The sequence below is a fragment of the Triplophysa dalaica genome, chromosome 19, assembly GCF_015846415.1.
Source record: "Triplophysa dalaica isolate WHDGS20190420 chromosome 19, ASM1584641v1, whole genome shotgun sequence".
Lineage (NCBI taxonomy): Eukaryota > Metazoa > Chordata > Actinopteri > Cypriniformes > Nemacheilidae > Triplophysa > Triplophysa dalaica.
In genome coordinates this window covers 10701909-10715809 of record NC_079560.1, presented here as the reverse complement: position 1 = coordinate 10715809, position 13901 = coordinate 10701909, and the positions used below count along the sequence as shown (strand labels likewise).

General features: G+C 38.5%; 2 protein-coding genes across 3 annotated transcripts in view; one reads left to right on the top strand and one right to left on the bottom strand.

The window, feature by feature from the left end:
• Nucleotides 1-38: 38 nt before the first annotated feature.
• bada (BCL2 associated agonist of cell death a) lies at nt 39-2427 on the bottom strand. Its single transcript, XM_056731357.1, has 4 exons — nt 2004-2427; nt 1667-1798; nt 1331-1554; nt 39-1156 (listed from the first exon to the last, which is right to left on the bottom strand). The coding sequence occupies exons 2-4, from the start codon at nt 1788-1790 to the stop codon at nt 1052-1054; spliced, it is 453 nt and encodes a 150-aa protein (XP_056587335.1). The 5' UTR covers nt 1791-1798; nt 2004-2427; the 3' UTR covers nt 39-1051.
• A 2363-nt stretch (nt 2428-4790) lies between these two features.
• slc8a4a (solute carrier family 8 member 4a) overlaps nt 4791-13901 on the top strand; it is a 46042-nt gene continuing 36931 nt past the window's right edge. The window contains exons 1-3 of one of the 2 annotated variants that reach the window (XM_056731516.1): nt 4791-5081; nt 5162-5382; nt 5698-5768. The gene's annotated coding sequence lies outside the window, so the exon portion shown is untranslated. Of the gene's footprint in view, nt 5383-5697; nt 5769-13901 lie in introns of both variants that reach the window. The other variant, XM_056731517.1, reaches the window with a different exon arrangement.

Sequence of the window (13901 nt, the reverse complement as noted above, 5' to 3'; positions counted from 1 at the left end):
CTTGCAAATGGTGAGTGTTTAAACAATAGTTCACTAGCTTCAGACAGAAAATCGTTTATTTGACCAGAAATGATAGAAAAAGATACAAAATTGATCAGTTTAAAAACTGTTCAGATGGCTCAGTAGTGGTGTAAACTGTTAATAATTCATTTGTACAAGGAGCTTAAAAAAAGGAATGGAAACATCAAGTATAAGGCTTATGAAAACAGCATTTGTTTTGTCCAACTCGCTCCATTGCTTTACCCACATGTCTGAATGTATTTACACACAAGGCCATTCAGATAGACTGCACAGCCTGCAGTTTTAGTTTGAAGAAATGTAAATGCAACAAGAAATATGTACATGAAAATGGCATTACAAAACTTTGAAATTGAATTGATTTCCGTTTCTCCGTAGCATGAAAACTTAAGTCAGAATTGATTCTATGCATTGTTACTGGCTGTTCACCAAAATGGTTTGGCATCCAAAAAGAAATAAACCTGAGATGTAGCATTTATTAATAAATTAACAAAAGAAAAACGATACCCGTATTGTTGTTACCATCACTAACCTGTACTTTCACAACTTTATCCAGTGTCACAGTTCTTGAAATATATTTACATTTTGCAAGCAACCGTTCTAGCATTTAGTAAAACAAAAATGCTCTTAACATCTATATATCTATACAATTTATAAAATACATCATAGAACACATTTCTTTGCCAAATATTAATTTAAATAATACATTTCAATAAATAGCTTTTAAATAGAGGTTTCATTTAAAATCAGTATAGAAAGATTGTCCAATGAATTGATTTGAAGAGAGATTGTCTCTTTTAAGATTGTCAAATTTAAGAAACACTGGCAATTCTTATTATCAAAGATACGTTATTGCAGTGGTAAAAAGTGACAGCACTTATTTTTTTCAACTATTTTACACATGGATTACAAAAAGGCCATGGTGGTGATCAGACCAGCCTTCACCTAGCAGGGTTACTTCACTTTGAAGCGCAGCTCTCTCATAACTGTCATTCTGTTGGGTAAAGGTATTAAAGCATGGTAGAAGACTTGGTCATTCTCTGCTCTCCTCCTCTTTGGGGCTCCAGAGGAATGAAAACCATCCTCGGTAAGTCTGTTTCTGAGCTCCTCTGCCGTTGCTGCTCACTCTTCTGACCTCCTAGAAACAACGTAGCATCTTAGAAAATCATTCAACCTCAAACTTAAAATAAGCCCATGTTAGCTATACATCTTGCCTATTTAGAGTCACAAGCCACTGACACTTTATCCCACCTACATAAAAACGTACACGGTGCTTTTGTTTTTTATATAATGTACAATATAGCTCACTCACCCCTTTGTCGAGCCATGTGTCGAACTCATCGCTCATTCTTCTCAGTTGCCGTCCGTACTTCTTAGCTTTCCACAGGGCAGCAGGTGCGGATTGAGAACGACCTCTGAATGGGGTACCATCTCCAGCTCCTCCATTCTCCTCTGCTGATGCTCCATCCTGCGGCTCTGCATCCTGCCACCGGCTGACCGTGTACACCTGAGACTCAGAATAAAGCCGCACACGCCCTGTACAAAGCACAAGGGACAAATGAGGAACGAAAACACCATGTAGGTCAATCTTTGTCATCTTCAGTTATTTCCTGGTTGATTGGTGAGGTTTCGTGACTAAGCCGCTTACCTTGTGGACCACTGTTTGGCAAGCTCTGATCCTGATGTTGTCGAGAGTTTTTGATTGTCTTTCCCGAATTTGATTCATTTGAATCGCTGGAATCATCTTGTTGGCGATGCACTGTGTCATCCATTGTGAGAGCTAGGAAAAATTGGGAGACATCTAAGGTTATATTGGACATGTAAACAGTCAAAGCCATTAAGTGTGCATAAAATGAATGTAATCTAATTATTTTTGTATTTAATAATGCACAACCAAGAAAGTTAAGATTATCCAAACTAAATCACGTATAATATCAAGATTAGAGTAAAGCACGACCACTCCACTAGTTTTTACGAATACATACCTGTGGATCTGGACGAATTCCAGGACAATGGATTGAAATGTGCTCGTCTCTCCAAAACTAGCTATTTGCTATTTCGTCTTATCCCCGGTTCAATTAAAAGTAGCTTTTCCAGTTCTCAACAAATATTGATCGCCTCATGACATGCGACACACCCAAACAACAAAAGCTTCAACTGCTTGTTCATACAAGTTTCTTTTCTCCAAGGTTGAGTCACGCACATCTATAAACATCAATGACCAAATGTTACGAAAAATATATCCCGTTTCCCGTGACATTTAGACGGAGTGATTGTCTTCTCGCCGCGAGTTATAACGTGTCTAAATGTGCCGTCCGGTTGTTGTTATCGCTACAGTGTATGATCTCATTTCGGCTCAGATATTGTTGTTGTCCATCGCCGTTTACAGTAGCGCTTCACTTCTCAGCCAATCGAGTGGCGTTCAGCTTAGTCTGACAGCCAATCGCAGCCCGCTGCTAGGGTGTTTTGAGCGCTCTGTGATGTAACGTCACTGTTGCGGTACGGTTTCGCGAGCTGTCCCGTGACTTGTTTACTTCAACTGGGCCTCAGTCTCGCGGAAGCGAATTTACACGGGAAACGTGTCGTTGAACTTAAATTCGAGTTCAATTAAATTGAGTTAAATTCGATTTTAAAATGATTTTCTCCGAAGCCCAAGGCCGCATTGTTTAATAACAACTAAAATTCTTGTTTTTGTTCTGAATAGATTAGATGGCATTTACCTGACTTGCTTTGTTATTTATCTAAATATTTTGCAAAGCATATTTGTTTTAGACTCTAATGCAAATACATGTTTTAGCTAAAATGTACTACAGTCATATTGTGGTTTTATTTAAATAAAAAAATTGTCATCACGTGCTGTGCAGTTTTTCAGTTTGAACAGCAGATGGCAGTAAACCTCCGTGCAGTGTTGAGATACATATTGTTGGCTATTTCTTGCTTATGACTCATGTCTGCAGCACACATAAATATATAGGTTAATAGGACCTTCTGTGTCTGTAAAGGTTTCATATCTCATTATTTTAATATTCATTTTGTTAATGGCAGTAATAATTAAGATAGAATAAACATGTTAGCATGTCAAAGGAAAGTGAATTCTGTCAGTTGTTGTTAATTTATACCACCGTATATCATCTAATGGAGCCTATGCCGTCACATTGTTCAGCACACAATACAACCACAAATGTGCTCATAAAATCATGTTGGATGTGTTTAGGTTTTAGAACCATTCAAAAAGACATTAGCAGGTCGATGTAGGGTTTGTAGAAAAATACTGCTTAATGCGGCCTTATTTTACTAACATTGTAACTGGGGATGCATTATAGCACTAAATAGGTGTTTATTGGCGACATAAAGCATCCGTTTTGATATATTGTGGGCTTTTTTAAAAACACATCATTAATGGGGTGTCTCCTAAAGTATAAGAGACTAATCGAAATTGTAGCATTTTGTTGTGAAGTAAACCATTTTTTGGCTTTTGGTAACCAATCAAGTGGTTTTATGATTTGTTATACCATGGGGCTGTGGAATGCTTCATTCTGATTGGCTGACGAACGTTCTGTGGGTGTGCATTATTTTTCAGTAAAACGCACACCTATGAAGTAGTTCAAGATCAGTCGACCGAATTACAATTCGATATCACTGCGCCAAGTTGAACTGAATATTATACTGCAGCCTAACATCTAGACTAACACAGGTTATTTCCATAGAAGAGTAACTTTTTCTTTAATTTATACTCCGCTGCGCGTCGTTGCCGCATCGCCACATCGGGGTGTGCATTACTTTCTAGGAATTGAATGGCCAATCATCAATTATTCCTTACTTATCTACCAAACGAACAGTACAGAAAAGAATGCCATTCAAGATGTGTCAAGAATATACTGTATGTTAACTTTTCCCTTATTCTAATTTAAGTTCATCTCTTCTAAAAAATAGAACCCTGCCCAAAACACAATAAAAAATGTAAGCCTATAGTGGGCATTGTTTTGGATTTGATGGAAACTATAAGTGTGTCTGTTGTGTGATGGATTCAAACATCTCTGTCCGTTCAACCACATCTCTCACAACATTTAAAAAACTACTTAAAACCCCTCTCTTCTGTGAATACTTGACAAACAAATGAAAAAAAAATACACTAACCCTTTCTCTCAACAGGTAGTGGTCTAGCTTTTGTTGAAACCAGTAACTTTGTATTGGCACCTTATGGCTCCTGTATGAACTATCGCTTATTGCTCCTAAACTCTTTGTATTTGGATAAATGCGTCTGCTAAATGTCTAAATGTAAATGTAAATTTAATCGGTGGGTTGTTGGAATAGTGTCCAAAACGCACTACAAAAATGAATTTTGTAATGTTTTTTATTTTATTTTGTGTTTCTATTGTTGTTTAACAGGGTTATTTGATATAGACATGTTTACAAATTCTAACATAGAATTTGCATTTCTAATATGTCTGTGACAACTCGGTGCCAATTTGATGATGTCCTGACGGATATCAGGTCCTGGCGCGCTATATCTTCTGTCTGACAGGGAGACTCGTGAAATCCACGCGCTGAATTAGAAAATGTCCCCTCCTTGCTTTCGCAGTCCAGGCTGCTAAAATGTTTGGCTTTCTTCAAAATCTAACTGAAATCCAGAGAAAAGAGGCTGTGCGCTGTTCTCCATCCCACTCCGCCCGTCTCCCCCATCCTCGTGGCTTGTGTGTGAAGCTGATGTGAGCGAATATCATCTTCTCATTGACTCCACCTGCTCATCACGTCCGTGCGTGGCACTAACATTCTTCTGATGCCTTTTCTTTTTCTTCGTAGAAATTATGTTCACCACTTACTCACGGAAAGTCTATTTTGAGGGGTTTATTTCTAGAATGCAATTGCTATAGAATTGGACATTTTACATTTGTGATCCAGTGTTTGGGACGCATGGGCAGCAGCTGGTGTTTCCGAACATCTAGAAGACCTTTCATATCTAGAAGATCTTTCATCAATCACTTTTTTTAAACCCGTTCCTATTTAACATCAATGTTGCATTCTTCAGATTTTACCACTGAGGCAAACATTTTATGTTAAATGTAAGACGAATGTACCACTCCTCACTTCCTTTTGTTCTTCCCGTGAGCGAGATTCTTATAAAAAAATCTTAATTCTACAGCTCGACTGGATCGTGTGTGTTTGTGTCACTTGTGTTTGTATTGTTTGAACTGTCAAATCAAAAGCATCGCTCTACAGCTCGTGCGCATCACCGCTACTCCGCGGCGCGCACCGGACGCGCACCGGGCAGATTCACTGTGAATTCCAACGCGGTAAATAGAAATACAGAAGAGCGAGACACGAGCGCGTGCATCCGTCCACAAGAATTCAGACTCCGTCTGTGTAAGTACAACGAAATATTCATTACATCACAGCACCATACAAGTAATGCAATGCTAGCCTATTGATTTTTCCAAACAGACTGTTAAATTAAGACGAAAGCAATGCAAGACTGCAGTTTTCACGTTTTTTCTATTTTTAAGCTTATTTGATGTTGGAATTATATGATTAAACGACAAGTAGACCAAGCCTTAGTCCGCTGCTCACATCTTCCTCGTTCACATATGCAAAATATGTACTATTTTGATGTATTTATATAAGATACATTAAATAAACGCGAAATAGACATGCTATACTTACGATGCATTCTTTCTCCAGGAACAAAGTTGTTCTTCAAACATCTGCCTATACCAGAGCAACCCAATATGAACCTCTTTTAACCGGAGCAGGTAAGACTGATCAAATATTTTTACTAGAAGAATTCAGTTGAATCATTTTTGTTCAAACGAAGCTACTTAGTTCCTCTTAAAGCAAGCCATCCATGAACTTATGCTATATGTTTTTTTACTGGCCCCATAATCACCACATAGTTATCATATTGACTATGAACACTTAGCAGGCACAGTTCTCATGGAAACGCTCTCCGACTCTCACTACAGAGGCAGCCCACCTGTTTCAGTTAAACATAGAATTTGATACACCAGCAATGCTGTGATATGTAGGGAAACCCTCACTTTTCTGAAACCTTGACTTGAGATCATAAATGATGCACATTCAAGTGAATGTAAATTCATGTTCTATTCTTTATTGTGTATTTTTCTTGTTCAGATTACTTATAATGCAATAGAAACCCGTTTAAAAGAAGCTTGCTGTTATTACTTTGATGATTTAATGTAAATTGTGACCAAATATGACAGATGGCCATTTTGACGAACCGAGGGCAAGATGCATCTGTGACCTGCATTGCTTATATGTCACTCAAAATGCCATGCCTTCAGCGGGGAACTCAATTAGGCCCTATTATCAATCCCAATATAGATTGATTTAAAATAGTGAATAACTATTTTGATTTATTTTTCTGTGCACGGTAGGTATATACTGTATGAATGACAAAGAATATATGATTAAAAGACTATATCTTATGAGAAGTATTCACAGTATACATTAGTGCCACATACAGTATACGATGTTTTACGCATGACTTTATTTTGTTACCAAAATTTTAAGGCTGATCTAAATGAGCTCTTGTTTGCTAGATGTAAATCCTTATGTGATGCCCTGTATCCACTGTTATTGTTTCTTTTCCTCTAATACCCAAAACCATAACTCACAATTTGAGCTAATCTTAATGTTTCTGGCGATCTGAAAATAATCCCACTCTTGCTGAAGGCAGAATTCAGAAAGTGGTTTGTTTTCACTGATTCTGCTCCTTTCATTATCTGCAATGCCAGAACATCTGTACAGCCTCTTGTTTCAAAACCTCCTAAAGACGGAAATCATGAAGGCCAAGATTTTGCCTTGCATTGTGCAGAATTGGTTCTAAATGTTAAAAAATTCTGTCGTATTTTAAAGACTGTCAGTTCTGTCTAAAGCACCCTGTATGTTGCACAGGATGTCTTTGAAAAGAAAATTGGATGTTTAAATCTGGTTCTGTGTGTGCATTTATGAGCAAAGGAAGGTTGGGTTTGGTTGTTTGTTTCTGTTTGCTTGTCGGCCTGTCTGTGATCCCTTTAGTCTCACCCTCCACAGTGAGAATCCAAAGCACTGGAGTCTTCGTATTTCACCCCTCTAGTTAGTTCACAGCTTGCCTGCCCTTACAAAGCGCTGTTAAATCGAGCCAAGCGAACCGTTAAAATATCTTGCCCAGACTCTCCGCATTTGAAGTAATGAAGCCCTGTTTTATATTCAAATGGGTGTTTTGTTGCCTCAATATGAGACATTTTTGTTTGACGTATGTTCCTCAATGCTCAATATTTTATTCTTGGAATTATATGTTGATTGAGTTTGTGTTATGTCTCTATGACCTTTTTCGTCCCCTTATTAAAGACCACCAAAATCTAAATGAGAGATTTGGTACCTTTAGTCCAGTTTTTGCAGCCATTGCATAATGTGTGCTATATTGTGGAGATTATGTAAATCTTGTGCCTTATAGTAAAGAACAAAGAAGCCAAAAGTGATGTTGGTCACCATAAGAAGCGAGACACTGAGATGACAGAAAAAAAATCCCCCAAACATTGTTACCTGTTTTAGAGAAAACAACAGAGTTTATACAGGGACACTACAGGTCAGGGATGTTTTTTGGCTGTACTAAAGAGAACTACATTTCAAGGTTTCAGGCAGCTGCTGTATTGAATATTGGATTCTACTAAGAAAATGTACTGAAGACTGACAAGGGATCTGTTTGTATATTGATTGGCTAATATGACCAGCCAAGTATAAAGTATTATGACCTCAGGGCTGTTTGTACATGCGTTAATGCAGTGAGATAATTCAGCTTGTGCGGAACGATTCTCTAGATCGGTTCCACTTATGTGGAATGATCTGCCCGCTGCTACAAAATCTGCAGATTAAGTTGCAATCTTTAAGAATCGTCTGAAAACGCATCTTTTGCGTCAACACCTGACCGATCAGATCTGACTTCTATTTCTTTTCTACTCTTCAAAAAAAAATATATACTTCTAACTTAGCTCTGTATACTCAGGTGCACTTATGCTTTTTGTTGTCCTTATGCTGTCCCATTTGCTTCCATTGTTTACCCCATCTGTAAGTCGCTTTGGATAAAAGCGTCTGATAAATGAATAAATGTAAATGTAACATGCCTTTGATTGCCACTTTGTTTTCATGTTGCCAGCCTTCATTTAAAAACTTTAATTTACATTTCATATCTTCACACTGTTTTGCTTAGAGCTTTTTTCCTCTCTCCACACATTTTTTCCTTAACTTATTTAATGCTTAGTTTTGTGACCTCGTGTTTGCACATGCTGCAATGAACGCCAAAACCGTGTAATTAAATAACTACAATAATCAAATGCAGTCTGACTCATCGGAAGTTTGGGAGATACCCAAAACAAATATTCGAGAAAGCTCTCCGGTAATGTGGACAAGTTATTGTGTGCCATTTGTCAAACAACCAATTTACAGTTTTTTATTAACACAATCAAAAACACAACTCGCCTTTTGCTTCTCCAGGGTGCGCTGAAACCTTTTACATCTGTTTTATCTGCCCCTTTATTATTTAGCTTTTGAAGCTTTTTAAAATTACCTTTCCGGCCTGCTGTTCATAGTGGCTATACACCAGGCCAATAATTTTATCATACCAGCAGTCTAAAATATCCCCAAAAAATCTGTGCTTTGCATTCTCCTGCATGGGCATTCATGAGTGTACAATGTAGGAAAGGTTTATTTTATGGCTGTTATATAATAGGCATGATGACCAAGCATATTATACAATATTAAATAAGACAATAGCCGGAAAAGCAGAGCATATGGATGGTTTCAAAGCAACAACATAAACAACCGTTATTGAGCTTGCACGCATTTGTAGCCCTCTAGATTATTTCTGATATCATGCAAAATAAATAACAAGTAAATAACATAAGCTAGCATGTTAAAAGTATATCTAGCTAGTATTATTTTGGGTTACCAGTAGAAGAACCGTTACTTGGCTAAACTTAAATGTGACAAAGTTAAACTACCCATTCAACAAATTGTTTATTTAATAAAATTATTATACAATAAAATTAAACAAATTGTTAGTCAGATGAAACAGTCTATATGTAGCTACGTGTTACATTGGAAGATCTGGTTGCTGTCCAGGGTGCTGAATTAACATTTACATTCTACAAACAATGGGGACTCGTTTGGGTTTGTCAAGTCCGAAAACAATAAACATCCAAGTTTTGACTCAAAGGACATACTGACATTTTGTCGATTTGTCTAGGTTTTGTCTAGGTTCCTTGTCTCAGCTTGTTTTCGTTTCAGTCTCAACACTTTGTTGAGTTCCCTATAACTGTTGAAACAGTCTGATGAAAGATCAGTTTGAATGACAGCTCAGTATCTCCTATGAGATCCATCAGTCAAAGAGGTGGCTGTATAGCTGTGGTTTCTGGATTGGGCTATAAAACCTGCGGGAATTGTAGAACCGTGGGTTATTGATTCCTACTTTCAGATTAAAAAGTTTAATCTGTATTTTGTCGGACATGCAAATGGAACCGCTGTGATATTGTTTTCTATCACTTCATTTTCATTCTCTGCTCTTTTCCTATCCCAGTGGTGACATGCTCGAGGTTACCAGATGGGATATGGGTCTCCATTGTCTCTTGCACAGACCGAAAGTAAATTAGGATTGCAGAACGTCTTGTCAGTTTTTGCGTCTTACGTTTGCTCTCTCAGTGTAAATTGGTGCTACAATGATGGGAATATTTTCACACATGACTGGGCATCATCAATGGGTTTCTCACAGCCCCTGATGACCGCCTTAGACAGCATGCTTCAGAGCACACTAACGGACTTTGTCTTTCATTGAGAAAGGATTTCTCACACGCTGTTGGTTGGTGTAAATATTCGAATAAACAGATTCAGTCACGAATGCTGATTGGTCAGTAGCTGTGCTTTTTATAAACATGCCCCAAATGCCATATTACCGAAAAACATGATCAAACCGACTACAATAAAACTACATATCTGTGAATAGAGCCAATCAGGATGGTTTGAGTACAGCTCTGTGTGAATGACATCACGCTGGCTCTGTTTCTGTGGAAATACACGGTTTGACTGTTAAGAAAGTGAAGCATATCCAGAAGACAGTGTGAATATCAACAGTTATTACGGGAAAGCTTGACAGCAATGTTTGTGCGTGTGTGTGTGTGCGTGTGAATGATTGATTGTAAATGGAGAAGGGGTCGCCTTGTGGGGGCTTATGGGTGTACAATCTGACTTCACTGTCAAATTGTGAGGCAAGCAGCAAGGGTGCCAGGGGCTAATGTCACTATGTGGATCGAGGCTAAGACTGTTAGAATAAAGAAACAGGTGTTATTTTTGGCTGGGAAATGCCATACGCTGCCTGTTGAGGGTCTACAGAAGGTGACCTTTCCAGTGTGCCTGTGGTTGCCATATTAAAAATGACAGGAGCAGGAAATTGGATTTAACGAGAATGTAATTGTTCGCGCCAAAAAGAAAATTTTATCCAGCTCTGAGGAAGCACACCAGTCACATAAAACCAGCTCGAAGAGGAGATTGATTTGTCAATGGGTTGTCAATAGCAAAAAAAGTACATGACATCAATACAATATGAAGAAGAAAATATCAACCAGTCATTGCTTTCAGTTATGGATCTGGTATTGAATAGAAAGAGGCGGACACATCATTAAAGGCCATTAGAAACCTCATCTAGCCCGACATAGCGTTAATCCATTTTGCAAAGTTTAGTATTGTGCTCTGTTCCAAAATTTAGTGGAGGTAGTATCTCAAAACATCATTCAGTGAAATGGCCCAAATAGTTCTTCGCCACTCAATTTCACAAACCCTTCAAAATTCCTGCTCGCTCTGCTGCAGTCCTGCTTATTATGTATTTAAAACACCGAGTGATTCCCTGCTAGTTTCAGGCCGGTCGACTTCCCTCCTGTCAAAGCCACAGCGAAAGCTTCATAGAGCCCAAAAGGCTACTTGAACTACCATATTGTCTGTATTTACCCACAGCACAAAAGATCCGTACATACACATTTGACATTTGATAGAGTGTCCATTGTTATAGATTGCAGAGGGAAGATTGGGCAATACGGTAATACAATGGTGCGTGTGTCATGAATATTGATGCGTAAAGGCAACATCCGGACGACATATTGAGAGAGTGCAACATGACAGTTGTGGATGTGCAGGAATCTGGGGGTGGAAGAAGCTTCATGCTTTGCGTTACACACAGGGGAGGAGGCTGACCCATTTAAATGGCAGATTCAATGCGTGTGGTGCCTTACAATAAGGTGAGATGGCAGACAACTACTAGACTGTGTCAAGAAAAAGGAAACATGGGCGCCCGGAGCAGAGGCATTGATGAGATCCGATTGGGTAGACTATGAAATTAGACATCACAATATCTGAGGAACGGTGGGACTGTGAGTTTTACTTGATTATGTAAATGTTGTGTGTGTTTCTGTGAGTAAATGTGCACTTTTTCGTCTTTTCAGTCAGGTTCTTTTCGTAATTACAGTCATCTGTACAGTTTGCGTGTTTGGATAAGTAAGTAATTTCTTCATTAGAACTCCAAGTTCAGTGACTAGTCCTCCACCCTCCCCAGCGAAAAATCTCTGCCTCCAGTCTATGAAGCTTCAAAGCCAAAAATTTCTCTGAGATCTATCCTTCTTTCTCACTTTTCCCCCTCTTCTCTATCTTTCTCTCTCCCTCCTCCTCTATCGTTCTCCTTTTCCTTCTTTCGCATTCTACATTGTTTCTCATTTTCCCTCTCTTACAGTCCTTTCTTTATCCGACATCTTTCATTCTCTCATCTCAGTCTGCACCCCAGATAAAAAACAACACATTCTGATTAGTGAGATGTTCATAGAATGAAAGAAGGTTGTTTTTGGATCAGTTGTCAGACGGAGCAAATGACTCAGACATCTAACATCTTGGTGTGTAATGATGCTTTAAAACTAGGGACAGTCTTAACTGTAGGACTACATATTTCGCTTATTCAGTGTGTTTTCCATGCCTTATTTCATATAACGGATATCGAACAGTGTTCATATAAAGACTTGTTCACACTTCCCTAAGAAAAGAAAAACACCAAATGCGAGTTGGGTTTTGTTGGATCAGGGATGAATCATAAATTTAGCATTGAAGTTTGACCAAAATTACATTTGATTGATCTGATATAAGGCTGTCACAATATCAGATTTGCACTAGATGATTATCGTGGAAAAAACTTGCACATATCTGTTCACATCTGAACAGTCGCTGTCGCCGGAAGTTCTACCTTTATTTATTTATTATTAAATATTATTATTTTAAATCTTTCACAATTAAATCTTAAAGATAATTGTTTTACATTTCAAATCGATTGAACATTTTCTGTAGGTTGTATTTTGTTCAAGTGTTTGTGTAGTGGAGCAGGATGTACTTCTCGACCAGCTTTGCGGCGTTATTTGCTGGTCTATAGTAAGGCAATCTTACAATATACACTCTTTAGGGTACTCATGAATACTATAAAGAGAATAAAACATCCTGTCAGAAACCCCAAGAGGAACTAGCTTCATTGATGTCACTGATGTTACATAATAAATCGACATTACTGGCTTCGACCGCTAAGTACGTCCACAGAAAGTGTTAAAATCGTGCTGTTGGTCTGTGCTGTTACTTTCTGCATTCATTCAAGCTGATGGTATGGGAATATAGGATCCGCCATTTCCCCCCAGCCAGTCAAATGTACGCTCGCCTAATGATGAAATATGACTCCAGTGACATTAAAATATCCTGAGTAAGGACGGCCTTAATTTCCAGGCAATTATGACATACCTTGTCAAGAGAGCGTGAAAGGGCCTGCGACACAAATAAAAGGGAACCGATAAAGGAGGAGAGCTTGGAAATGAAAGGCTTTCGCAGGACTGAACAGAGAGTCATGGGCGGTAATGATGAAGAACAAGCGGTGGTCGTGTTGTTAAACATTGAGCTGACCTGCTGCTTTTCTCAGTTTGTCTTCTAATTGGGTCTCGTACGCTAGTGAGGCACAGATTCTCCCTGCTGGTTGTGTGTGTGTGGCACTCCATCGCACCTCTCTGAAAAGCAACATGACCGCCTGCCGCCATTGCCCCTAATTGATCATCATTGTTATTTGCACAGACAGGCAATCTTGAACTTGCCATTTTGAAAGGGGGTTGAGTTGGGAAGAAAAAAATTGTGCGGCCTGTATTTCCCCTAATTCTTGTGTCAAAAATGTTTTTTTTTGGTTAGTGATTTCATGACATTTGAATGAGGGCCCATAATGCACAAAGCTGTCCTTTCCTACACTGACTGGCCAGATGCAGTGTTAAAAATAAGCCAACGTTAATGTTACACTGAGATTCTTTCAGATGAAATGGATTTACGGGAAGGGAGATTCCTGGAAGGAAGCTAAATTAAGATGGAGGGATGTCTGGTAAATATTGACTCTTGTGGAGTAGAAAAAGGTGGAGGACACAGGGAGAAATATTAACTGAAAGGGTTTTGTCTAAAAACATTTGCTTATAATCACTGTATGCTAAGAAATATATTTCATAGTAAATAAAAAAATATATATACTGTGTATATATATATAAGATGAATATTTTCCTTTAGATAAAATAACTTGGGACCATGGTTTAGTTTAGTGCTCTTTTTTTCAGTGAACTTTTCTCATCTTTGTTTGTTTTCATGGTGTCATTTCTCAGTTGTCTGTAAAACTATTTAATTGCAAAATGGGTCTGGTGTCCCTCATCTCCTTCTTGACAATACCCCATAGATTCTCTGTGGGGTTCAGGTCAGGCGGGTTTGCTGACCAATCAAGCACAGTAACACAATTGTCATTGAACCAGGTTTTGGTAGCTTTGCCACTGTTGGCAGGTGCCAAGTCCTGC